The sequence below is a fragment of the Sus scrofa genome, chromosome 5, assembly GCF_054392235.1.
Source record: "Sus scrofa isolate SSC_HxYL_T2T_F1_AM1 chromosome 5, Sscrofa_HxYL_maternal_Yorkshire_Landrace_v2.0, whole genome shotgun sequence".
Lineage (NCBI taxonomy): Eukaryota > Metazoa > Chordata > Mammalia > Artiodactyla > Suidae > Sus > Sus scrofa.
The window spans coordinates 52,743,511-52,770,802 of NC_139387.1; the positions used below are offsets into that span (position 1 = coordinate 52,743,511).

The 27,292-nt window shown below is 44.8% G+C and overlaps 3 protein-coding genes across 7 annotated transcripts in view; 2 read left to right on the forward strand and 1 right to left on the reverse strand.

The window, feature by feature from the left end:
* KLHL42 (kelch like family member 42) lies at positions 1 to 25,221 on the reverse strand. Of its 4 annotated transcripts, none has more exons than XM_003126407.5 (3): positions 24,043 to 25,221; positions 10,969 to 11,162; positions 1 to 6,163 (listed from the first exon to the last, which is right to left on the reverse strand). In XM_003126407.5, exons 1-3 carry the CDS (start codon positions 24,912 to 24,914, stop codon positions 5,712 to 5,714), a joined length of 1,518 nt encoding a protein of 505 aa, XP_003126455.1. In that variant the 5' UTR covers positions 24,915 to 25,221; the 3' UTR covers positions 1 to 5,711. The 4 variants fall into 4 exon arrangements, 3 of the variants coding, with proteins under 3 accessions (XP_003126455.1, XP_084812617.1, XP_084812618.1); XR_014803687.1 differs by having other exon boundaries at positions 4,918 to 6,163; positions 10,436 to 11,162; XM_084956491.1 differs by lacking the exon at positions 1 to 6,163 and adding an exon at positions 7,949 to 8,151.
* The window catches only part of LOC146403363 (uncharacterized), a 7,425-nt gene continuing 5,045 nt past the window's right edge, over positions 24,913 to 27,292 (forward strand). Inside the window, exon 1 of the mRNA XM_084956508.1 lies at positions 24,913 to 25,398. Within this exon, the coding sequence (XP_084812634.1) occupies positions 24,913 to 25,398 (486 nt within the window). The remainder of the gene's footprint in view (positions 25,399 to 27,292) is intronic.
* MANSC4 (MANSC domain containing 4) overlaps positions 25,282 to 27,292 on the forward strand; it is a 17,317-nt gene continuing 15,306 nt past the window's right edge. For both annotated transcript variants that reach the window (XM_084956504.1, XM_003126417.5), the window contains exon 1: positions 25,282 to 26,097. The gene's annotated coding sequence lies outside the window, so the exon portion shown is untranslated. The remainder of the gene's footprint in view (positions 26,098 to 27,292) is intronic.

Here is a 27,292-nt window from a genome sequence, read left to right on the forward strand (position 1 = left end):
CTGATTTAAAACTATTTTATTTGAAGAGATTTTCTTCTGTAGTTCTAATTATAAACACAAAACGTATGCTGTTTGAGTGAGTGCTTCATAGGCATCGTTGTATTTAAATGAATCATGTGATATGTTTACATTTTAAGCCACACTTGAAATTGAAGGCTCAATACAACCTTTTTAACAAAGTTCAGTCATAACAAAACATAACTATTCATTCTACAGATTCTCATTTTTCTTAAAGTGACCACAAGATAGGAAAACACTGTAGAGACACTTCAAGAGCCCCTATTAAGTTTTTTTCAGAAAAATGACACAATAATGCAAACTACATTTCCCTTTTCTTTACTAGCAACCAACTATGACATCCATTTGACAAAGCACCAGCCAACCCTTCCAAAGTCACCCTTTGTAACTCAAAATCGACCCTCTTTTACATTTAATCTCCCTCCTATGGGAATGAATAAACGTGGTTATATCAAGTGCAGAAATCAGGCTGTGTCAATTGGTGTGTGCTTTATATCGTGTTCCGAAGTTAACACCATGAAATGAAAAATACTCTAATGTGAATGAAACATACCCTTTGATAGTTATCACAGAGGCAAAATCAACTGACTTTCACTCAGGACTAGTGTCTCGATGTTCATTTCTCCTTTTGATGGAAGTGTTTTAAAGGCATAGGTATAAATGCACAGGTGGACGGCTTGCTTCTCTCCTAACACCTACTTCCCTGGCTTTGCTCCTCCTTTTCCTGGGATCAGCCTGCTGAGCCCTTAGCTACCCAAGCTGTGGTGTTTTGTCAGTATTTTTAAATAAAGCGGATCTCATATCTTTTTCCAGAAAATGAAGTACAGAGAAGACAATGGAAAGTAGTGAGAAAAAAGCATCCTGTGAAAGACAAAAACAAAGACCGCAGGATGTGCTGTTCAAATTTAGAGAAAAGCTGGTTCAGGATTGTTAGTAAATCATCAAGTAGGTGACAGATGGGGCCAGGACTGAAGAGGCAGGAAGGCTTGGGAGCCCAGTGCACCTTGACAAAAGTGGGCATCTTCAAGATGGCCAGTCTAGTTTCCATCGTCACGATGGTAACACTTTGTGGGCTATAAACTCAAGGCGAGGCATGGTGGCTTATTTCCATATCCCCACTTCTTTATTTTATTTTATTTTTTGTCTTTTGTCTTTTGAGGGCCACACCCATGGCATATGGAGATTCCCAGGCTAGAGGTCGAAACGGAGCTGTTGCCATAGGCCTACGCCAGAGCCCACAGCAACGCCAGATCCGAGCCGCGTCTGCAAACTACACCACAGCTCACAGCAACACCAGGTCTTTAACCCACTGAGTAAGGCCAGGGATCAAACCCGCAACCTCATGGTTCCTAGTCAGATTCATTTCCACTGCGCCACAATGGGAACTCTCATATCCCCACCTCTTGACACTTTCTTGCACACGACAGACATTCAATTTTTGGGAACCAGGGAACTGAAATGAATCCACTCCCTGCTTTTCAAAGCCATTCCGGGCAGTGTCTACTCACCTAATTCATTCACTCCTCTAAGGCAGGGATGAGAAATAGACCTCACCTCACTCTGATGGACTGGAGGGCCTGGAAGGATTCATGACACAGATTCTGGGAGCAATTTCTGGCAGAGGTAAAGGAGTGCCACTCACTCTCAAGGCCATCTTGACAGACACAGGCAGAGATGTTATCCATTCCCCATCCCTGGTCCAGGTGAAAGGCAGCCAATGATTCACCCACACTCCCTTTCTGCTGCTAGGCTGTTTCTCCAGTCCTCAACATCAGGACACTGTGGATTACATGCCGATCAACCAGGAAGGCCAAAGCCTTTCCACCCAATTCACCTGTGCAGCCAAATAGGTAGGGTCATGGCTTGATGAAAAACCTGAAAATACGGCATCCACAATGCGCAAGATGTACTGGCTTATTGAACGAGAACAGGCATGTACTTGATTCATCTCTCGGTGGAGAAAGAGCTTTGCCCATCTAAGTATAACTTCCATTGATATCTAAGGCATGTGGAATTACTTAGGATTTTGGTCCCCCCTCAAAAATGGCAGAGTTAAATTGTCTTTGGTATTCATGCTTCATCCTAATCTACTGGTTTCTTACTAGTAACCATAACCTTCTCAGTACTTCATTGTTAAGATTTACCAAGTGCTGTCGAAGTGATTAACTCCCACACAGTCATCAGAAAAACTTCTAAAGAATGCGAAGGGGGGAGACCTCTGAAAGGAAGGGTGCAGAAAAGACAGCCAGAAAGAGACAGCAGAACCCAACAGCCTCCCTCAACAATTCACACTCAGCACTCACTGTGCCACTCAGATCATTCTCAGTTAAACAGGCTGCTTCTGACTGGGTGGCCATCACTGAGGTCCCCCCAGAAACTGCCCTCTCCACAGGGGGAGGTCAGCACCCCTCAGAAGCATCTCAGAAAAGAAGAAAGCACTAAGAGAAAGAGAGGAAATAAAAGGAGACTTTCAAAGCAACATTGCCCTCATCATAGAGAGAGGCATCAGTGCAACATTGGCACCAGTGAGAACAGGGCTCAACTAAAATTCCCCTCAACATGTCAACATCGCTGGACAGCAGGAAGAAAGTACAGAGCTGTCCTACTGTACTTTCCACTTGGCCTAAGCCCCGCCGCAGCCCCAAGTAACAGTCTTGTTAGGAGTCTGCGTATCTTAGAGAAAGCATAACATGCCCAGACGTTCACGTGTGTACACACACACACAAAGATATGTACACACACACACATATATATATACACACACACACATATCAAACCTGGTTTATAAAAAAGAGCTTTGTGGATCAGAGTATGCCTCCACTTGGTCCAAGAAGCTAGTTAGCCACACTAGGAAAACAGACCCAAAGAATGGAATCAGGAAGAGAACCTGTTGGCAGGAATAATACTGTATCTTCTAGAATGTTGGTATTTACAAGCTACTCTCCAATTGTTTGTCCACAACTCATTCAACTGGCTAGAATCTTCTGAACACATAAGATTAAGCCTTAAGGGCATTAAGCTCGGTAGCAACAAAAATTAACACCATCTAAAATAAATTAGATTTTTAAATACATGTAATGGAATTACAGGTCACTGGATTTATAATGAATATAAATTAATATAAATCTATTATGAAAGTACCATTCCCAGGAAGATTTCAGTTCAGAGTGTTTTAAAAGAAAGAAGGCTAAGTATCTGAGAACAAATGGTTATGGCTTAGAAACCCTTTATTAGTATTGTAAGCTGAGTACTGATAAGATTACTTGGTGACGAGATATGAAGATCTGTCTCCACGTCTGCAATAGAGATTTACCTCCTTTTACCTAATAGACGTATTCCTGAAAAGTTGTGCAACTAGAATTTTTACAACCAGACCCTTATTTAAAATATACAAGGAGGCCATGGTTGTAAAGAAACCCTGTAGTGACTCCTTGGATGAACTGAAGTCCTGCTGAGGTCACGAACTTCTCTGTGCTCTGTCTGCACGGTGACTGCATACTAGAGGCATTCAGTAAGTGTGCTGAATGCATGGATTTGCCGTAACACACGTTTCATTTTTTTGACGGGACACTCTTAAAGTGAGGCATGCTATAACTGGAATGTTAGGACAGAAAGATGGGATCCAGCTCACAGTTTAAACTAATTTCATTGCAAAAAACCAGCAAATTTCAGAAAGTGATTTTCAGTGAAGATTAAGATTCTTTACACGTGTGTACACAGGCAGACCTTGTTTTATTGCGCTTCACTTCATTGCACTTTGCAGACACAGAACTTGTGGTTTTGTTTCTTTGTTTGGCTTGCAGGGTGCAGTGGTTTGATGTAGGATTTCAGTTTCCAGACCAGGGATTGAACCTGGGCCACAGCAATGAAAGCACTGAGTCCTAATCACTAGACCGCCAGGGAACTTCCCAATGCTGCATTTTTTACAAATTGACAAGGCAACCCTGCCTTGTCAGATGTAATGGTTAGCCTTTTTAGCAATAAAGTATTTTTAAATTAAGGTATGTAGTTTTGTTTGGTTTTTTTTTTTTTTTTTTTTTTTTTTTTTTTTGTCTTTTTAGGGATGCACCCACAGCATATGAAAGTTCCCAGGCTAAAGGGTCAAGTCAGAGCTGTAGCCACTGGCCTACACCACAGCCACAGCCACTCGGGATCCGAGCTGTGTGTACGACCCACACAACAGCTCATGGCAACGCCAGATCCTTAACTTGCTGGGCAAGGCCAGGGATGTAACCTGTGTCCTCATGGATACGAGTTGGGTTCATTAACCACTGAGCCACAATGAGAACTCCCAAGGTATGTACTTTTTTAGAACATAATAGTATCGCATACTTAGTAGACTACAGGATCATGTAAACATAACTGTTACATGCACTGAGAAACCAAAAAATTCATGTGACTTTCGTTATTTGCTTTACTGCCAGGGTCTGGAACTGAACCACAGTATTGTCAAGATATGCCTGTATATTTTTAAAGAAATGCTGATCTATAATTGGCAGAAGATTCTACTCGCTGTTAAGTGACTCACTGTAAACAAACAACGGCTTGAGCAGGGATCCACATGATTTAACAACCAAGGCAAAGAGCACCTTATCGAATTTCAGAAATACCATCAGATGCCATTCCACTGCTGGAAGGGCTTCTTCCCCTCTCTCCTGCACAGATGTTTCAAAGCTACCCTCACTTTACCCCACAAAAGCAAAGCTGGGGTAGAAAAGCCAAGATTAAATTAGAAAGGTACCTGACCTTAATACAAAGTTATTGTTTCAATCTTTAAAAAAGAACTAAGTCAAATACAGTCAATAAAAGTAAAACCATAAAGGCATTTCTTCCCTTATTTGGTGCTTTCTTCCCTTCCCATTTAAATGTAAGACTCGATTTAAAAAATATAGAGATCCATCCTTTTAAACAATATATTCTCTCTTTTAAGCAGTACAGAATGCCTAGCAATACAAGTATCTGACCACATAAATCTGCAATCTGCTACATAAATGAAATAAGAAGTTATAATCTGCTTATTTACTCAGTATTCAAAACTGTAAAAAAAAAAAAAGACTAGAAAAATAGCTGACAATATTTTTAATGCAGGTTTTGGGGAGGAATGGATGCTGGGTTCCATCAGGGTAAATTTCCTGAAAAGTCATGTGCAAATACACTATTATGAACATAGAACCCTATTTTAAACACACTGCAAGTATATACGGGTGTGACTGGGGGAGAAGAGGGGAGAAAGACGGTGTTAATGTTTGTCAAGTAAAGTAATAACCAAAAAAAAAAAAAAAAACCTCTCACTTAAGGTAGCAACACTATTTCAAGTGACCTAAAGAAAACAGATTTTAAAATCATCTTAACTATTCATGCCAATTACTGACTTTGGCCCTTTACAAAGCAGGCACAATGAATCTTCTTTTTGAGGATCAGTTTCGGTCCTCCGCCTAAGGGTATCACATTTGTACGAAAACAGTATCATGGATTTGCTCCCATCATTTTAAAAATCAGTAATTAAAAAAATAATAAAGTTGGTCTCTTTTCACCACAAGTTTTCAAGTAACTGGTTCAAGTAAGCTTATTTACACCTTTTGTACGTGTGACCTAAAACCCACATGTCCCCTTTAAAAAGCAGTTTCGCTTGAAAATGGACACTTTTTTTTTTTTTTGGTCTTGATCCAGGTTTCTTTCAAATACTAATTTGGTCATGTTTCTGCCTTATTGGGCAGATAAAGGGAGGAGACCAGCAAGTTGTGTCCAAAGGCTGGGAAACGCCGGAAGGCTTCCCAACTGTCGTTAAAGATGTTGTACTTGAGGAAGACGCGATGTTCCAGGCTGGTGGACAGGGTCACGTCTCTGCTCATGATATAGATGCCGTCGTTGTGAAGCGCGCACGTCAAGTTCAGGCCCGACTTGGATGTGTTCTCCTTGAGGTAGAGCCACTGGCGGGTGGCAGTGTTGTAGGACTGCACGGTGAGCATGTCCTCGCTCTGGCTGCCCCTCCGGGTGGGCCCCAGCTCGTGGAGGCAGCCCCCCACAATGTAGATGGTCTCCTCCACAGACACCATCTGCTGCTTGCGGATGTGGACGTCGCACGTCTCAAAGAGCGTCCAGAGGTCGGCGGCGGGGCAGTACTGCAGGATGTTCATGTTCCGGTCTGCAAGCAGAGAAGCGGCCCGCGTTCTGTCACCGCCCCCGGGAGAACACTACCAGCTGCCTGGGCTGTCTACACACACCTACCTCCCCGTGAAAGAACTGGCTCAAAGGGAGGCACAACTCTTGGCGAAAAGCCCAGGCTGGGAAAATGGCTGGGAGGAGATCCCACCAGCAGGCACGGCCGTGCTCAGTGGGAAGCTCTCAGATTTAGGTCAGGCCAGGTCAGAGAGATGAGACTTGGTGACCCAGCAGCCCCGCCCCGGACCCTTACGCCTTTGAGACCTACCAGGCCAGGCTGGCATGCAAAGCAAAGCACCCGAGCCCCAGAACCCTCGTCAGTATCTGCAGAATGACCGTCTGTTTAATACTAACAATGGCTAAGCCCTGAGATTCTAGGAAACCGGGCAAGTGAGTGGAGCAGGATCTTTGGGGCCGCCTAAAGGACAGGATGCAGAGCTGCAAGTCAGGAAAGATGCAAGAAAATCTCCCTCTGGCCTTCAAGGGGCAGAATCACTTGGCAATTCTGTTGCTCAGTTGTAACACCAGAGACACACTGACAAAGACCCTACTCCTTCCCCCTGCCCATTTCACAAGAGATGGTTACTTACTGTGTGTATAAAACCAAACACTAGAGGAAAGACTACCCTGACTTGATTTTGTCTTTTTTTTTTTTTTTTTTTTTTGTCTTTTTGCCTTTTCTTGGGCCACTCCCGCGGCATATGGAGGTTCCCAGGCTAGGGGTCCAATCGGAGCTGTAGCCACCGGCCTACGCCACAGCCACAGCAACGTGGGATCCGAGCCCCATCTGCAACCTACACCACAGCTCAGGGCAACGACGGATCCTTAACCCACTGAGCAAGGCCAGGGACCAAACCCGCAACCTCATGGTTCCTAGACAGATTCGTTAAGCATTGAGCCACGATGGGAACTCCTACCCTGACACGATTTTGAGTTAACAGCTGTTTTAAGGAAAAAATAGTGCCTACTCTCTTTGAAAAATGCTTGTGAAATTTAAAATATCTAGTTTCAGGTTTTTTTTTTTTAATGTGCTCTTTCTTTTTCCCGTTTCTTTTCTCCTCAAAGAAAGGATAAATGGAATATTTTAGCTTCAGCCAAAAGAAAAAAGCTCTGAATTATCAGAAAGAATGAACTTTCTGTTTGTTGTTGTTTCTTAAACAACAAAATCTACCAGTGTAAGAGTTTGGCCTGGGAAGTGATGCCCAACTAAAGCACACACCTGCAGCAGAAGCTGGGAGCCGTACTTCCTCCTGAGACAGAAGGACCCACCACAGGGGGCAGTAATTAAAGAGCTCCTTGGAGCGCTCTGCCACCAAGTCAAGAGCCACCTAAGAGAGCACAGTGGGAAAGAAAACGGTATCTTGTGTCTCTGCACACACTTCCCCAAGACTGCAGAAATGTGGAATTGTTACCGCTTCTGTTTTCTGCCCACACTATGACCTCCCTCTGTTTCTTTTCTTTGTAGCTATTGTGCTGGAGCGCATCCTAGAAGACGGCCCTGGGGAGTTTGGTTACTCATCTGTCAAGTGCTTCTTAGGCTCCTGGCTCCCCACCCGGTGAATAGAGGACTTGTTCTAGGGAAGCTTCAATGTATTTATTTCTCAGTCCAGGTCTGAATGTCCTCCCAGGTCTTCTGTAAATGTTTTCTCTCCTCAACCAACAAGGGCTCAGACCATGGTGGTCTGAGTTGGTGGAATGATCTTTTTGCTTTTACATTTTGAGTTGATTCTGACGTTTAACAATTCACCCTTCTTCCCTTTAGTGGTGACTACTACTGTCTATTGAATTTCTTTTCATTTCTACAGTGCCTGCCAAAGAATTAAAATAATCAAAGAGCTATCATAAAAATCATGAACTCTTCCTTACGAAATTTTTAGAAGTCTCACTTAAGAAGTCAGCAGGCTTTGAACCCAACTTCCAGTCCTGAATTTTCTTTTTTTTCTTTTGTTGTGACAAGGATGATTTCTTGTCCTGAAGACAAAGAACTATTAGGAAGAGCCCCAGCAGAGGAGGAGGGAACTTCAGACAAGTAACTGTCCTCCTGCCCCCGCATCATAGAAAACTGGTTTCCAGCCTTTACACAAACAGTCATCCATCCACATTGCCTAACCGTCCCATTGTGGGGACTTGGCTTGGGGAAACCAAGATGGGACTCACTGTGGGTGGTCCAAGGGAAGATGGTACATGAGTCGTGGCTTGTGAAACTTGAAAACACACATGCCAGGGTTTTCCAGGTCAAATCTAAAGAACATTTGCTCAGCTGGGGTCATGGAAAAACTAGGAAATCTACTAGCAAAACTGGTCTTTGGGCTGCAGGGCAGCTGTCAGTGCTTCCCGGCTCCTGGTTGGAAGAGAAGCCAAGGGGTGTGTGTGTGTATTGGGTCAGCCCACAGCGGCGTGTGCTGTGTCACAAAATCTAGGGAGGAATCAGAATTCTTAGAAATGTTCAAAAGCAAATAACTGTATTTACTTTCCTCGGAGAGAAGACACACAGATACACACAGAGGTACATGTTCACACAGGAATTCTCTGGGGTCTATGGTTAAGTCTATAACATTGACCACTGTAACCCAAACACCAATGCTAAAGGTAAAAGAAATGATGGCTAGGACATCTTTCTACAATTATTCATAAAGGAAAATCCAGTCATTATCTTATCATCAGTGGAGAGTCACTGCGGACATTGGGAATAGCTCCACAGATGATGAAAACGTGGAGTGAAAAGAAAAACCTCACTGCTTCCCAGGTACCCCTCTTTGTCATAGCCTCTCCCTAAATGCGAAAGTCAACATACCACCTGTAGGGAGTTGAATGGTGGCCCCTCAAAAGATAGGTCCACTTTCTAACCCCCAGAAACTTCGGATGTGACCTTATTTGGAAGAAGGGTCTTTGGAGATGTACTTAAGGATCTCAAGATGAGATCACCCTGGATTCCCCAGGTGGGCTCCAGACCCAGTGATATGCATCCCGATAAGAGACAGAAGAGGAAAGGACACAGATACACATGGAGAAGGCATGAGGAGATGGAGGCAGGAGCTGGGCAGCCTCTAGCCAAAGAACTCCGGGAGCCTCCAAACCTGGGAAGAGACAGGAAAGATTCTCCCCTAGAGTCTGCAGGGGGAGCGTGACCTGCCAACACCCACTGTAATTCTGGCCTCTGGACTCCTGAACTTAAACAACAAAATCTAAAAGATCTAAAAGAGCGTGCCTTTCTCTTGCTTTAGGCCACCTCATTTATGGTCATTTCTTAGGTCTGCCACAGGAAACTAAGACACCATCTACCACTGTCCCCACCAAAGCAACTGTTTAGAGGTACGCTAAGAAGTATTCATGAGTATCTTTTGCTGTCATGGGAAAAAAAAAAAGTGCATCAGATGCTCGTAAAATATCTTACATTTAACTTCTTCCTCTAACATACATCCCCCAAACAAGACACATTTTGGTTTCGGTGAAAAGAATTTTTGCACCTACACTACACTATTATGATGTGGATTTCTGGTCTTTCCAAAGTTATAAAGGGTTGAATGGAGCCTAATGGGGCCATCAACATCATTTCTCCACGCCTGTTATCAGCCAAGGAGGGGGGAGGACTGTCTTGCCCACAGGTCATTTCACTACATCAAATATAATGGTAACTCTTCTACTGCAATGTAGCTAAAAGTCCTAACAGTCCAGTTATGCCTCTTCTATAACTTCTGAGCATTATATAGTCAGACAGAAAATAAACTGCCTTGACCACGAGAAAACCTGGACACCACTGCTTTAAGTGGGGGAAGAGATAAGAGGAAAGGCACATCTATTCTTGGTGGCCCATCATGGTCTTGATTACTGTTGATAATAGAAAACCAAGCTGTGGAGTTCCCACTGTGGCTCAGTGGGTTAAGAACCCGACTAGTACCCATGAGGATGTGAGTTCAATCCCTGGCCTCACTAAGTAGGCTAAGGATCCAGCATTGCTACAAGCTGTGGTGTAAGTCAAAGACACGGCTCGGATCCTGCATTGCTGTGGCTGTGGTATACACTAGCAACTGTAGCTCTGATCCACCCTAGCCTGAGAACTTCCATATGCCATAGGCAGAGCCATAAAAAGGAAAAAAAAAAAAGTAGAAAGAAAACCAAGTTGTGATATGCTTCCTACCAGGACCCACAGTATAAAATCTGCTAGAGAAACTTCATTTTCAAATGACTAACTATAAAATGTCCCCCCCCCAAAAGCGAAAAACATATACATATGGTTTAACAGAAATACAACCACCTCCGAGAGCTGGTCAGGAAGAAATTCTCTTATGTTCACGTTCTTGCTCCGTCTACTGTGTGCGAATGAAAGCTGAGGCCTGAATTTCTGGGATCTGTATCCTATATGTTTGTGCTCAGATACAAGGGAGAGAGTGAAAACAAAGACCTCCAAGGATGCTCTGGCGCCAAGTTCCATAGTGCTGGACAGGGCGGATTCAGGCTACATCTGGGAGAAGTACGGAGTTATATGGCCTGAGTCAGGAGATGCCTGACGGCGGGGTTTCCAGAGCAGGAAGAGAGTACACGTTTTCTTCACAGCTCCCCCATCCCCCATTCAGTTTTCATGCTCATGCAAAGGCATCAAAGGCCCCTCCTGCCCAGACCACCCCTGCCATACAGGACGCTCTTCCTTCCAGACATGTAAATGCAGTGTACTTAATCAATGAAATCACACTGCTGAACACCAGAGCATTTCCTGCAGCCCCTCCTGCCCTCCCCGAGGCTGCCAAAGCTCACCTGTAGGAAGACCACCTACGAGTCCCCTTCACTTACCTCTGGTGGTATATCCTCCGATGACATAAATTTTCCCCTGACACTCACAGGCAGAGAACTCAGCCAGAGGGTTTGGTAAGGGTGCCATGAAATTCCACGCATCCTGCTCAGGGTTATAACACTCAACGTTAGAAACGGCCTGCCCGCCAATGGCATAGAGTTTTGAATTTACAGCCACGAGTTTGAAGTTAGACCTGAAAGAGAGACACAAAGGCCCAAGAAATCAGTTCTTTTGGATCATTAATTGGAAGACAACGGCATGACCTGCTAAAGCAGTGTGTGGAATCTGCTGGGTATTTGCAGAAAATAAGCTCTCCGAGCTGGGGGCTCTTCTGCCTGGGGACAGAGGGATGACCCCATTGCATCTCACATTTCACTCTTATCACCAAGAATCCGCAAGAACAGTGCAGTATCCAAACTTCAGCTATCGAAGATGAGCAATTCAATATACCAAGAACTAATCTCGCTTAGCTTAAGCTAAGAACCAAAGACACTCTGTAGATGTTAAACTCAGTCAATAGCTCTTTCAGGAGGGGGAGCAAGCCCCCACCCCACTCCCTCGTCTCCACTCCCCGTAGGTGGACTTCATCCTGGATTCACACCACCGCTGCCTACACAAGCACTTGCAAAGGGTAGTTGCTACTGGGAGGTCCAGACATCTCTTTACCATGAGTTCACCCTAGCAGATCACTCACTCACCCTCCTCTTATGAGGGCATCTTCTATATTCCTTCACAACGTATAAGGTAGGAGGAGGTAAGCATGGAACTAATTAAAAATATTTTGACCCAGCATTCTTAGGGTATTTACACATGTGAACAAATACTTCACAGGTGTTAACAAATACTCCTATCATAATAGTAAAGTTTTTTTGTTTTTTGTTTTTTGTTTTTTTTTTTTTTGTTTTTGTTTTTTTTGCTTTTTAGGGCCCCACCCATGGCATATGGAGATTCCCAGGTTAGGGGTCCAATCAGAGCTACAGCTGCCAGCCTACACCAGAGCCACAGCAATGCAGGATCCAGGCCACATCTGCCACCTATACCACAGCTCACGGCAATGCCGGATCCTTAACCCACTGAGTGAGGCCAGGGATCGAACCGGCAACCTCATGGTTCCTAGTCGGATTCATTTCTGCTGCACCACGACGAGAACTCCACAGTCAAGAATTTTTTTAAAAATTTTACGTCTGTACCCACAGCATACGGGAGTTCCCAAGGCAGGGACTGAATCCAAGCCGCAGCTGCAACCTATGTCACAGCTGCAGCAACTCCAGATCCTTTAACCCACTGCACTGGGCAGAGGATCAAACCTGCATCTCCACAGTGACCTGAACCTCTGTAGTTGGATTCTTTACACACTGTGCCACAGTGGGAACTCCAAGAGTAAAGAATTTTAACAAGAGAAAAACATTAGTTTTTAGCCCCATAAGCAGTAATACAATGAAACTCTGCTTATCGGCTTCAGACACTAAATAGAAATCTCGTGGCTTTTGAAAAGAAAAAAACTATGTTTCGATGCAGTACACATGGATTAATGGATTCCTTCAAGGCCAGAAAGAATAAACATTTGGATGTGCTGGGTCACCTGACTGAAACCCACAACTGCCTCAAGTTTACATGCAGCAGGACAAAGCAGCAGACCCGGTTCTAGACCTGCTGTGCTGACAACCAGCTATCTGACCATCATGTCTAGTGTGGGGACAAAACCCATCATAGGATAGTCAAGACAGTAAGAGAAAGCTAGTAATCAGAGAGAAAGATAAATACCATATGATATCACTTATATGTGGAATCCAAAATATGGCACAGATGAACCTATCTACAGAACAGAAACAGACTCACAGACATGGAGAACAGACTTGTGGTTGCCCAGGTGGAGGGGGAAGGAGTAGGATGAACTGGGTGTTCAGGGTTAGTAAACGCAAAGTATTACATTTCGAATGGATAAGCAGGGAGTTCCCATCGTGGCTCAGCGGAATCTAACTAATATCTACGAGGAAACAGGTTTGATCCCTGGCCTCTCTCAGTGGGTTAAGGATCCGGCATTGCCATGAGCTATAGTGTCGGTCACAGACACAGCTCAGATCTGGCGTTGCTGTGGCTGTGGTGTAGGCCGGCAGGTAGAGCTCTGATTCGACCCCTAGCCTGGGAACCTCTATATGCCTCGGGCGTGGGCCTAAATAACAACAACAACAACAAAAAGAATGGATAAGCAGTGTGGTCCTGCTATATAGCACAGGAAACTAGGTCCAATCTCTTGTGGAGGAACATGATAGAAGATAATATGAGAAAAAGAATGCATATATATGTGTGACTGGGTCACTTTTGCCACACAGCAGAAAGTGACAGAACTCTGTAAATCAACTATAATATAAAAAAATGTTTTTTTTAAGTACTACCCAGAGATAAGATACTATCACTATAATCCTGGTGTTTGAAATAAAGAAGCAAGACCAGGTGACTTTACAGGCCATATCTAATGGTGACGCAATGATTTCTTCAAAAGTAACAATATCCTAAGAAAGAATGAGAGTAGAGGCTACACATTAAGATAGCATGTTGGAGGGTAGATTAAAAAGCAACCATGAATGAGTAGCCATGCCTGATCTCCTGACAGATGTTTAATAAACAGTAATGCATTGGACGTTCCTGTTGTGGCGCAGGGGAAACGAATCAGACTGGTATCCATGAGGACTTGTGTTCGACCCCCGGCCTTGCTCAGTGGGTTAAGGATCGGGTGTTGCCATGAGCTGTGGTGTAGGTCGCAGACGAGGCTCGGTGGTGTAGGTCAGCAGCTGCAGCTCTGATCAGACCCCTGACCTGCGAACTTTCATATGCCTCAGGTGTGGGCCTAGAAAGCAAAACAAACAAACAAATAAAAACAGTGACACATTATGATATAGAACATTTGTCAATAACAGCCACCTACTAAAAAATTAAGATTTTTTTCGAAGGTGCACAGAATGTTTACTTGTCAATGAGTTTAGCTTAGTTTTGCTTTTCAAATCTGAGAGTGAAGAGAGTGTTCACCAAAAACCTCATATTGTCCCTTAAACCCAGCCAGCCATTCAGTTTTTCATGCCAACAGACTTCCCCAGGGTGGCAATGACTGGGGGGTCCTTGGTTCATGTTGCTTACCTTTCCTGCTGCCAATGGTCCTTAAAATCTGACCCGATGCCCTCTCTATGTGTGCAAATTTGGGGAACCAAAGGAAATAAAGCTGGTCAATAAGCCCTAAATTTCACCAGCCCACAATTTGTTTTTGCTTCCCCCCCCCCACCAAGGTACACAGATAATAAATTTTCTAAGAACAAAACAGTTTTTGATATTTATCCAGCATAATCATTTGTCCTCAGCAACATGTAAGGGGCTTCTTTTTGAGGTTGAATGAATAGGCAGTGAAAAGCAAACAACTCCACCTCTCCAGACTCCAGCATGCTCAAGTTCACTTGAAGAGACACACTTTTCAAGTGAATTTGTTTTATGATGAAGCTGCCACCCAAAGACAGGCCGCTTGATGACAAGGCAGGCTGCCAAGGATCCCGAACCCAGGCCTGTACAGGGAAGTCTCAGCTCCACTATTCAACAGCTCCAAGACCTTGAAAAAGCCATTGAACCTCGGCTGATCTGTTTCCCCAGCTGAGAAGTAGGGGAAACAAATCCATGTTGTAAAGAGGAGAAAAGGGTAACTTTCAAAAAGAGGTCACAAGAGGGAGTTCCTATTGTGGTGCAGCAGAAACAAATCAGACTAGGAACCATGAGGTTGCCGGTTCAATCCCTGGCCTCTCTCAGCAGGTTAAGGATCTGACATTGCCACGAGCTTTGGTGTAGTTCGCAGACGTGGCATGGATCTGGCATTGCTGTGGCTGTGGCGTAGGCTGGCAGCTGTAGCTCCGATTCGACCCCTAGACTGGAACCTCATGTCATGGGTGTGGTCCTAAAAAGCCAAAAAAAAAAAAAAAAAAAAAAAAAAGGTCACTAGAGGGAATGCTTTACTGCTTGTCACTGCCTACGCTTCTTAACCTCAGAAGGATCAGTTTCTCTTCTGTCAAATGCAACAGTCACTGGCTGTAACGGACAAAGGGCTAGACTTCTTCACAAAGCACTTTCCCATCCATAAACCTTGCCTTTTCCCATATTCTGAAAACATCTCTTCTGCTCCTTACATCCTGAAGGGAAAAGGTATGAATCCAAGCTATATATTATTTTTTTTTAATTGTCACCTCTGCAGTTTTTGTTTTGTTTTGTTTTTGCTTTTTGCAGCTGCACCTGTGGCATGTGGAGGTTCCCAGGCTAGGGGTCAAATTGGAGCTATAGCTCCCGGCCTACACCACAGCCACAATGCAGAATCGAAGCCATGTCTGCAACCTACACCACGGTTCATGGCAATGCTGGATCCTTAACCCACTGAGCGAGGCCTGGGATTGAACTGGCAACCTCATGATTCCTAGTCAGATTCATTTCCACTGTGCCACAATGGGAACTCCTGCAGTACTTTTTTAATACTGATCCCTGACATATTCTATTCAGGAGGCTAAAAGAATTTTCATATCAAGTAACAATTTGTTAAAAAAAAAAAAAACCTGAATTAAAAAAAAGGAAAGAAACATAGGTAAAGGATTTTCCCTGGAAACCAATAACAAAAATTCCTTAAATAGCAAAAAGTGAAATTGATTGTAATTAAGGAAATATTTAAACACATCCTGCTATTAATCTAAATGCTGATGTATCCTGTTTCTAAGAGTCTGGGATTGAAACTGGCAACCTCATGATTCAAAAAGAATGCCTCAGAGTAAAATAAAACATTAATTGTAAAAAAATAAAAATAAAAACATCAACTTGTTGTAGGGACATACTTGACAGTAAACAGAACTGAAAGTGAGAAAAATTAAATGACGATCTAATTTCTATTTCACTTAGAAGAAACAGAAAGCTCCTGAAATCCTTAAATGCTAAGTAACATGACAACACCACCCACCTGTGCACAGGTTATCAATGACTAATAAGAGTTACCACAATACCTGGAGGCAGGATGTGCTGGGTCTAAACAGCAAGTTACTGACAGTAACTTTCCCTTTCAGGAAGTGGGGCCAGTAATAACGCCCATCTCACAGAGATGCTGTGAGCAGGACGTAGGGAGGGCATTTAAAGTAGTGACCCCAATATGCAGCCCCGAGGAAGAGCTCAAGAAACGTAAACCACTGTTAGGATTGCTGCAGAGAAAAGCTGTCATCATTAGAGTAAAACTTAAGAGTGAAAGGCAAGCTCCCCTCTCTATGCCTGTTTCAAGCCCTCCTAGGAGGACTGTGTAGTCTGGGGACCATCAGGGCCTTTTGTCTCCTCTTCCGCCTTTGCCACTTCCCCATCTGTTAGCCTTCCCTGGGGACCAGGAAGGGGAGAAAGGAAGGTTAGGAAACAGAAGTAGTCGTGGTTGCTACTTACAGTCTCTGAGAAAACTCAATGTGCAAAGCAATTTAAACTGTTGGCCAATAGGTGGGGAGGTGAACAGACATATTGCTTTTTTTTACTTCACACTATCTACTTAATCACAGAGGACAAAAATCTCTGGAAGGTTCCAGGACTCCAGAAATGCTCTAAAATCCTAAACTTTGGCTCAGAGGAAAGGGGACCGACAAAGCTGACAACTGCAGTTCCTTCTCTGCCAGGAGACTTATTTGTTAGGTTTCTCTCCCAGCCTGGCTGTATTATTCACACACAGAACAAGAGGCAGAACCCTACTCAGATTCCAAAGCAAGGGTGCAGGGCAACAGAAGAGACTAGACAACTCTAGAAATAGATTAAGGAACTGAGTGCTGCAGCAGTGGCCAGTTCCTGCGAGTTATCGTTTATTAAAGTGAGGAGGGAAAGCAAGCCATTTTGTGAGCACACAAGCTTTCACACCTGAAGAGTTCTGTCCTGACAACTCCTGAGATCAAATCCACATTCAGACTACTGGACAGTGGAGGGACTTTGAAGCATGCTCTCCAACAGCACTGTGTACTCAGGCTGCTGTTTTCAAGCAGTGGGCACAGCACTAAACGTTTTTCTTTTCTTTCCCCTTTATTTTTTTGCAGCGGTGGGGGTGGGGGTTCCTCTGCTGCTTATGCAGCACCATCTTCTCCAGGGTGCAAAGGGCTTTATAAAATCTCCCAGTCCCAGGGTTCCTGTTTGTCTGGTTATTTAAGATTCCAGGATCATTGCTTCTGTTCAGTTCCTGGGGAAAGTGGGCTGCTCTGCCTTTGACCCCTTTATCCAAGTAAAACCATAGCAATATATGGATCAAGGCAGATGTGAAATGCTGTGTAACTGGCAGCCAAACACACCCTTTCTACTCTAGATTCTAAGTTTCCTCTGGTGTTTCCAGAACCTGTGCTGGATGCCTTATCGGACAATCGCATGCTAGGTTTTTGTTGTTGTTGTTCTTTTTGTCTTTATTCTAGAGCTGTACCCATGGCATATGGAGTTTCCCAGGCTAGGGGTCTAATTGGAGCTAGAGCTGCTGGCTTACGCCATAGCCAGAGCCACGCTGGATCCACGCCACATCTGCGACCTACACCACAGCTCATGGCAACGCCAGATCCTTAACCCAGATCGAGGCCAGGGATGGAACTGCCAACCTAGTCAGATTCATTAACCACTGAGCACGTCAGGAACTTCCCATGCTAGGTTTCATTTTCACTTGTCTCATCATCTAAACTCAACTACAAGCTCCTTCAGGGCAGGAACCATATCTTTTGATTTTAACTCAGTCGTGATTAGAAGGATGCTGACGCAGAGGCTGTGGTAACACTGAGGTACTCATGATGAAATTCTGCAAAGGAACACAGTCCCATGAAATAACCTGTGTTCTACTTCTTGGAAGAAAAGCATTTTTAAAAGGAAAAGTTAAAGATCTATGTGAAGATAGTCACTGTCAATCTATAAGCCAAAACTGGTGAACACTCTAAATGGTTATATCTAGTCATGGGATATTTACACTTTTTCACACACTTTGAGCAATTTCTTTTCTTTCCTTTTCTTTCTTTTTAGGGACGCACTTGCGGCATATGGAAGTTCCCAGGCTAGAAGTCGAATCTGAGCTGCAGGTGCAGGCCTACACCACAGCCACAGCAACACCAGATCCAAGCCGCATCTACAACCTACATGGCAGCTTGTAGCAACGCAGGGTCCCTAATCTACTGAACAAGGCCAGGGATCTAACCCGTAGCCTCACAGACACTATGTCAGGTTCTTAATCCACTGAGCCACAATGGGAACTCTTAAATTAACTTCTCGTGCCCCAGTTTCTGCCTCTGTAAAGTGGGAACCTGCCTAATATAACCCTTGTGAAGAATAAGTGAGACTATACACACAAAGTCATAGGAACAGTACTTAGTACAGAGTAAATGAACCATCAAATGTTACTTACTGCTATTTTTCAGCTATTCTAAATAACTATAATAACAGTTACAAGATAAAACTATTCACTGTAATGTTATATTTTAAAAGAACAAAAATGAACACATTCACTTTTGTTACAGTAATGTAAAATACACGCCACAATTCAAAAAAGCCATACATTTTAAGCATCTATTATTTATTGGATACCACTTTAGCCGTATGAATATACACAAGCATTGAATAAGCAACAGGACCCGAATGGAAGGGAGAGAAACAAAGAGAAACAGAAAATTTCAATTCAATGTGGGGAATATGCTAGAAAAGCATAGAGTTTGAAAGCCCAAACAAGGGCTTAGGAAGGGACTCCTGGCTGAGATTATGTCAGACCTGAGTTAAAATATGGAGGGGATAAAGGAAGCAAATTCCAATATGGCACCAATTTTTAAAATATAATGGAAAAAAGCATCTGTGTAGAAAAAAAAATAACGACTAGAAAATACCTAAGACATGGAGTTCCCATTGTGGCTCAGTGGAAATGAAACTGACTAGCATCCTTGAGGATGCAGGTTCGATCACTGGCCTTGCTCAGTGGGTTAAGGATCCAGGGTTGCCGTGAGCTGTGGTGAAGGCTGCAGATGCGGCTGGGATCTGGTGTTTCTGTGGCTGTGGCATAGGCCAGTAGCTGTAGCTCTGATAAGACCCCTAGCCTGGGAACCTCCATATGCCATGGGTGTAGCCCTAAATAGAAAGAAAGGAAGGAAGAAAGAAAGAAAGAAAGAAAGAAAGAAAGAAAGGAAGGAAGGAAGGAAGGAAGGAAGGAAGGAAGGAAGGAAGGAAGGAAGGAAAGGAAAGAAAGAAGGAAAGAAGGAAAGAAGGAAAGAAGGAAAGAAAGGAAAGAAAGGAAAGAAGGAAGGAAGGAAGGAAGGAAGGAAGGAAGGAAGAAAGGAAGAGAAAGTACCTAAGACTAATCCTAACAAAAAATGTACCAACCACACAAAGGTAATAAAAAAAACCTTTCCTGAAAGACAAAAAAATACATGGAAAAACAAACCATTTTTCCAGCTGCAGAGTATCAGAACACTATGAATCCTTCTCCAAATTAATCTAAGGAGTAGGAGTTCCTATCATGGCACAGTGGTTAACAAACCCGACTAGGAACCACGAGGTTTCAGGTTCGATCCCTGGCGTTGCTCAGTGGGTTAAGGATCTGGCGTTGCCATGAGCTGTGGTGTAGGTTGCAGACACGGCTTAGATCCCGAGTTGCTGTGGCTCTGGCATAGGCTAGCAGCTACAGCTCTGATTAGACCCCTAGCCTGGGAACCTCCATATGCCACAGGAAGCAGCCCTAGAAAAGGCAAAAAGACAAAAAAAAAAAAAAAATTAGGCTCACAGGACTCAATTTAAAAATTTGACTATAAAACATTTAAAACCTCTTTCTATAAGAATACCGTATAAGTCTGATGTCCAAAACCAGAGGCTCACAAGGCCAGTTCTGGTCTACACATTGTTTCTTGTTTGGTCTGCAAGGTTTTTATTGTTGTTGACTCATTTCTTTAATGGAGTAAGTTGCCAACATTTAAAAATCAGGATATCTGGCAACACCATTCCTCATGCCCATGCAGCAAAATGCCACAATAAGTAGCTGTAGCCACGGTGGGTCAATAGCTCTCCCCTACCCCTCTACTCACCGGGTCTACCTGCCTAGTCACTTCTAGTATTTCGTTTTTGAGCCTTAAGAGAAAATAAAGGCAAAGGGAAAACATGTGCAACATTATGTAAGAGATAAAAGATTAATATGTGCATACATGTAGAGAATTCTAAAACAAAAATAAAAAAGATGAACCAATTTTTTAAAAACTGGCAAAGGCCATTAATCATGCCAGGGGGAATATACAAAGAGCCAATAAATATATGAAACAATCTCTCTTCCAAACAGAGACATTCACACCAGTGTTTATTCCCATTAGACTGGTAAAAATGAAAAATGATGATAATGTCTCATCTTGGCAAGAGCACAGGGAACTGGCAATCTCAAACACTGTTGATAGGAGAGGAAATTAGAACAATTTTTTGATGGGCAATTTGGCAGGAGCTACCAAAATTTAAAATGCACATACCAAGAGCTTAATCTCTAAAATATACAAACAATTTATCCAACTCAACAGCTAAAAAGCCAACAACCCAATTGAAGAGTGGGCAAAAGACCTGAATAGACATTTGTCCAAAGAAGATACACAGATGGCCAACAGGCACATGAAAAAATGCTCAACATCACTAATTATTCAAGAAATGCAAATCAAAACAACTATGAGATACCACCTCACACCAGTCAGAATGGTCGTCATTAATAAGTCCACATATAACAAATGCTGGAGAAGGTATGGAAAAAAAGGAACCCTCCTACACCGTTGGTGGGAATGTGAATTGGTACAACCACTATGGAAAAACAGTATGGAGGTACCTCATAAAACTAAATATAGAACTACCATATGATCCAACCATCCCACTCTTATGCGTATACCCCAACAAAACTTTCCCTGAAAAAGACACATGCACCTGTATGTTCATTGCAGCACTATTCACAATAGCCAAGATATGGAAACAAGTTAAATGTCCATCAACAGAGGAATGGATTAAGAAGATGTGGTATACATACACAATGGAATACTACTCAGCCATCAAAGTAACAAAATAATCCATTTGCAGCAACATGGATAGAACTACAGATTCTCATTCTGAAGTCAGAAAGAAAAAGACAAATACCATATATCCCTTATATCTGGAATTTAATATATGACACAAATGAACCTTTCCACAGAAAAGAAAATAATGGACTTGGAGAATAGACTTGTGGTTCCCAGGGCGGGGGTTGGGGGGCTGCGGAGGGAGGGATGGACTGGGAATCTGGGGTTAACAGATGCAAACTACTGCATTTGGAATGGATAAGCAATGAGATCCTGCTCTATAGCACTGGGGGCTATATCTAGTCACTTGTGATGGAACATGATGGAGGATAATGTGAGAAAAAGAATGTGTGTGTGTGTGTGTGTGTGTGTGTGTGTGTGTGTGTGTGTGTGTGTGTGAGACTGGGTCACTTTGCTGTACAGTAGAAAACTGACAGAACACTGTAAACCAACTACAATGGAAAAAATAAAAATCATTAAAAAAAAATTAAATGTACATACCCTTTACCACACCTATCCAGAGATTCCAGGCATTTGCCCTATAGAACTAACACACATATGCTTACTAAGATAGGCACACATATACCAAGCTGTTCAAAAATGGTAAATGGAAGTGACCTAAATACTCATGAATTAGGGAAGGGCTAATTACAGCACAGTGTGTCCATAGGCTGGAATACTACACAGCCATTGACAAGCCTGAAGTGGATCTACATTAGCTGATACAGCAAAAACTGAGTGGAAATACCAAGGGCCATAAAAATCAGCAAAGCTAATCAATTTTAGAATAAAAATATGTATAAGATGTATATACATCCCACATGTACATGCACACATATATGCATTTTTCCACCTCGGCCACTATCATCATATTTATATACGTTTATAATTATAAAAATACATTTATAATGTATGTTTATAAATGTCTATAGATGCACCTTTTTTTTTTACTCCATGGCTTTTCATGCCATTTGCAATTTTTCTAAGCATGTATTTATGCATTATTTGAATTTTTTTCCCCCCAAAGAGGACAAAAACAGCATTCCTAGGAGGGGAAAAAAGGACTACCAAGAATTTGTGGAGAAAGACGAGAATCCTACAATGTTTCATGTCAGAGGTGTGGAGCTAGGGCTAGTGTGCTGAGCACCATACAGCAGGAGGCGACAGACAACGTGCCAGGCCTTCTACCCCTAATCTGAGCATTGCCCATCACCACTACACGGTCATTTGTTGATTCAACTAACACTCTTAAAATCTGTTTAAATATAATGCTCTGGGAGTTCCTGTAACGGCACAGCGGAAAGGAATCCGACTGGGGACTATGATGCTGCAGGTTCGATCCCTGGCCTCACTCAGTGGGTTAAGGATCCAGCATTGCCATGAGCTGTGGTGTACGGAGCAGACGTGGCTCATATCTGGCATTGTTGCTGTGGCTGTGGTGTAGGCCAGCAGCAGCAGCTCTGATTAGACCCCCTAGCCTGGAAACCTTCATATGCCACAGGTGCAGCCCTAAAAAAAAAAAAAGACAAAAACTGAAATAAAATAACGCTCTGATGGAGTACCCTTGTGGCTCAGTGGGTTAAGGATTCTGCATTATCACTGCTGTGACTGGGGTCGCTGTTGTGTTTCAGGCTCAATCCCTGGCCCAGGAAGTTCCACATGCTGCAAGCATAGTCAAAAAAAAAAAAAAAAAAAAAATTCTGATATCAAAATTTAAATACAGTAACATCCCCCTTGGTGCAAATAATGCAATGCAACAAAGAGATCCTAGAAGAAAATTCGCCAACCTCTAGATGGTTATCACCTCCAGGAAGGAGGAAGTAGGAGTGACAGTCTTTCTGCTTCTTCATTCTCTGACGTTTTTCTATTTTTTGTGAATAACTCTGTATTTTTTATTATGAGGGGAAAAAAAAAAACCTTCCAAATTGAATTTTATATTACAGTCGAAAAAAGGCCAGGACTCATTCCCTTCCCCCCCCCCCCAACTGCTCAGCCTTGGGGGAGGACTTTAAGTCAAGTAAATATGTGTGATGACTTTCCCATTCCTGTTAAGACTTTCTTTGCATGGCTGTGAGTTCCCAAATCCTCATTCCACACTTCAGGGCAGGCATCTTGGTGGTACTTGAGATGGATACAGGTGGACCAGAAGAAAGGGTATTCCTGTCCTCCCTTGGGTTACATTGATTCTTCTCCCCTCTTTGGAATGGCTCTAGGCCATCTTGGGCCCTACCATCTTTCTTTCTACCACTTCTTCCTATAATGCTCTTTGCTCTTGTTTTCCTATTCTTTTCCTGGCTCTGTCTCCCCCTGCCCCCATCTCCTTTTCTTCTCCTTTCTTCAAGTCACCCCAGTGCATGTTGGGAGGGATGTGCAGGATGGGAAGGTAGAAGGTTGGGACAAATGGAAATGTTCTAATTTTGCAGGTGACCAATGTAAGGCTCAAGTTTTGGGTCCATGATGAAGACTGTCTGCAAAGAAAGTGAGCTGCAAAAAGAGAGAATAAAAAAATAAAGATGATCTCCTATACAGCTGACATTCTAACGGTTATTTTCTGATCACAGGTTGGTGCCCCAGTGCTTAAAGCTTCAAGGTCATTAACAAGATTCGCCAACATCAGTGTTACAGGTTACTGCCCCATGTGTCATTATAATCAGCATTAGTTCCTAAAAAATAAAAAGGTAAAAATAAAAGCAAAATTACAGTTTTCTTTAAAGGTATCCTTCTAGGAAACCACACACATCTTTTTTTTTCCACTGAGATAGACGCAAAGTTGGGGGGGGGGCAGTCTAAAGGTGCAATATCTGCAAATAAATGACTCAGATAGTTGATTTCACTGGGGCCTCGGCTTCCTTGCCAAGTTCATGGGTAACTTTGCCAAAGGCCACCAACGCTCCCCAGGATGTCATTCCCATCCCAGCACAACTTCCTGTGACTGCTCAGCAAACACTAGGGGACCAAATTCGTGAACAGATGAAGGCGGGAAAGCAGCAGCACGGCTGGGCGCTTGCTTACCTCTTCTGGTTCATGGAGGCCACCTGGAGCCACTCGTTGGTGCTGGGGTTGTAGGAGTGGGCCGCGGAGATCTCTTGGCTGGTGATCCTGTAGCCGCCCACTATAAAGAGGTAGTTGTCCAGGATGGCGGACCCATAGCCCCTGACGTTCACCAGGTCTGGAGGGAGGTTGTTGGCTAGCGGGAACCAACGCTCGGTCATCTCCTCGTACCTGAGCATGGACGGGGGCTCTCCTTGATAGGGGTGAGGGGCTAGGGGTCCCCCCAGGAAATCACCCAGCGCCACGAGCACAGGAGTCCCAGTCATCCGGGCCTCTCTCAGCCTCTGTTTCAGGCTGACATCCCCGGGGGCCGGAGGAGAAGACCCCAGGAGATGGAACTGGGGCTTGCAGAGCACCTCGTGGAAGTGGACGGCCATGAAGCGCAGGCAGGCCTCTTGCAGGTCGGGCAGCCCGTACACCTGCGCCAGGCGGTACAGCTCTAGGCAGTTGGTGAGCCGCACCTGGGACAGCAGCAGCCGCAGCAGGGACGTGACCTGCAAGAAGGAGGCCGCCTCCACCAGCTCGGACAGCAGGCTCACCTCGTCCATGTCCTCCTCCTCCTCCCCACCGCCGCCCGGCTCCCCCCGTCGGCCCAACAGCCAGCCTTCGCGGGCCCCGCCGGCGTTGATGAAGTCCAGCACCAGGCGCAGGCCCGGGGCGCTGAGGCCGCGTAGCTGCTGCACCTCGGGGCCGCCGGCCTCCGGGCTCAGGGCCTCACGCATGCCGGAGCGGTAGAGGGCGCGGAAGTAGTCGCTCTGCTCGATGAGCTTCCTCTTGCTCACCGGGTAGCAGCGGTCCTCCAGACGGATCTGCACCATCTCCTCGGCCGACATGGTTGGGGGCCCGGGGGCAGCGGGGGCTCCCGCCAGCTCTCCGCGCTCGCCGGGTTCCGGGGAGGCTGCCGAACGCTGGCGCTGGGAGGCGGCGGCGGCGGCGGCGCAGGGCCGCCCGCGCCCGCCCAGCCTCTCCCGGCCGCGGCGGCGCCCCCGAGACGGCCCCTCCTCCCAGTCCCGGAGGCGGCGGCTCGGCCTCGCCACCCTCCCGGCTCGGCGCGGTGGACGGCCCCTCCGGCCTCCCTCCGCGCCAAAAAAGGCCCGGGCGATGCGCGCTCCCTGCTCGGGTCGTCCCGGGCCGTCTGCCTGGAGCCTCCTCCCACGCCTGGCCTCTCACTTCCGCCCGCAGGACCCCCGCCGCGGGCTTGGACTTTCGGGGAGGGCTGGAAGGCTGCGGGACCCGGGAAGGCGCACAGCCGCCCCCGCACGCCGGTCGCCGCGACCCTGCAGCCCGGCCGGTCTGCGTCGATGCTTCGGAGGCGGGGTGAGGCCGGCTGCCTTTTCTTCCGCGCCGCTCGACCAGCGAGAAGGAAAGAAGCAAAAGAAACGAGGGTTGGAGGGAGGAGATGAAAAGAGTCGGGGTCCAGGGGGTCAAAGAGACAACACATCTGGGACCGCTCGTGCGGCCGAGTCCGACATCCTGTCCGGGGAACTGAGGCCCACGGGCAGTCTCTGGACGTGGAGGTGGCACCTAGAGCTGATTCTTGGGAATGGTCACCGTGTAGGAGCCATCTTGCAGGAAGGAGGTCCAGCTAGATGGCAGCAGGTTCTGCAGGGCTCAGTGCGTTGCGTGCATCCGATGCACCCGATGGAAAGGGTTGGGAAGCAGGGGAGCTCGTATTTGCTGCTGGGGCCTGTTCTCCTTAGGCCAGTAAAAGAAAGAAGTTCAACTCAACTAAATCAAGTTAGATCACGTGCCTCCTTTTATGCTATTTTCTACCAGCCACGGCATTCCTAATTTCAGTTTGGTTGGGCTAGCCGTCACGGAATGTTATTACTCTCTGGGCAGAAGGTCTGGTTGCTTTTGCTCATATCTGCCTACAGAGATGGCCTTTCTTGCCACCCTCTTACCCACTCTCCTACCCTTGTCCGCTCCAACTGAGGACTACTTCTTCCGCATCTTCTCCCACCGAACGTTGCAAATAGAAACCTCACCCCCCAAAAGATCTTGTGTTGCTTGGAGGTATGAATGAATCTTAGAAGGGTAGAGTAGGGGTTTTTTTTGGTTTTTTTCCTCTTGTTTTTGTGGCACCGTGGCATGTGCAAGTTCCCCAGGCGAGGGATCAAACCTGCACAATAGGGACGGGAGCTGCAGTAGTGACAACGCGGGACCCTCAATCCGCTGAGCCACAAGGCAACTCTATGTGTGTTTAGTCTTATCTTACTCAAAACCCCCTGGGAACTTTCCCAGACCAAGACTGAGAACCAAGTCTAGTAATTCTCAACTTGGGAAGAATGTGTGTTTAGATTTACTTTTATTATTACAGGCTTTAGCTCTCTTCATGAATGACAAGTCGTTTACATAGTAACTTCTTCATCAGTACATTGGCTCAGTATTTTAAACAAAAGATACTTCCTACAACAGCTGATCAATATTTTATGTTGGGAAGGGTTTAAAAACCAGAGAAAAAAGTTTTATAGTAAATCATAAAATCCTTTCAACACATTGTTTGGTTGCTTTTGTGCTTCTTTATAATTTAGCTGCTTCATAGAGAGCATGGTTTTCTTTATTATACACCATGAACAAGGAACTAAAATTTTAAAGATGTAGGGAAAAAAAATTCTAGTAGATTCTGGCCTCCCTAGGAAAAGTGAAGAAAACAAAGATGACTGACTTGCCTCTTTCAAGTTATTTCTTGGATTCTGGGAAAAACTTTTAGCTTTCACTTGTTTCACCTGGCCTTTAAATCATCACTGGTAAAACTCCATTATCTCCTGGACCTCTCACACGTCTGTTCTCAGGGAGCGTGTGACATCTAAAGTTCGTGTGGAGGGAGTGATCATGAATTTACCATCCCCTTTGGGAAGGTAACGTTCCATGCCCAGGATTAGGCATTTAGCTGGGTAAGTTTTGCTGGGAGAACACCCCCAGAGTCAAAGAGTCTTGGACCTGGGATTTCTTTGTCTCTCCTTTCATCAGCAGTGATGCCAGATTCAGTGGGTCAGTGAAGAACAGGCTCTTAATCTTTCCCTGGTCCCTTAGAATCCTTTGCCAATAGATGCTTTTGTTTCCCAGCCGTCATAGATAAGCCTCAGACTGGTTTTTTCTTGCCTTTTAAAAAGAGACAAAAAAATCACGCTCACAGAATCACACACATTATAAAGGCAATTCACACGCGGTAACATCAGAGCAGATCTTGGGTAAGTAAGCTGGGGTG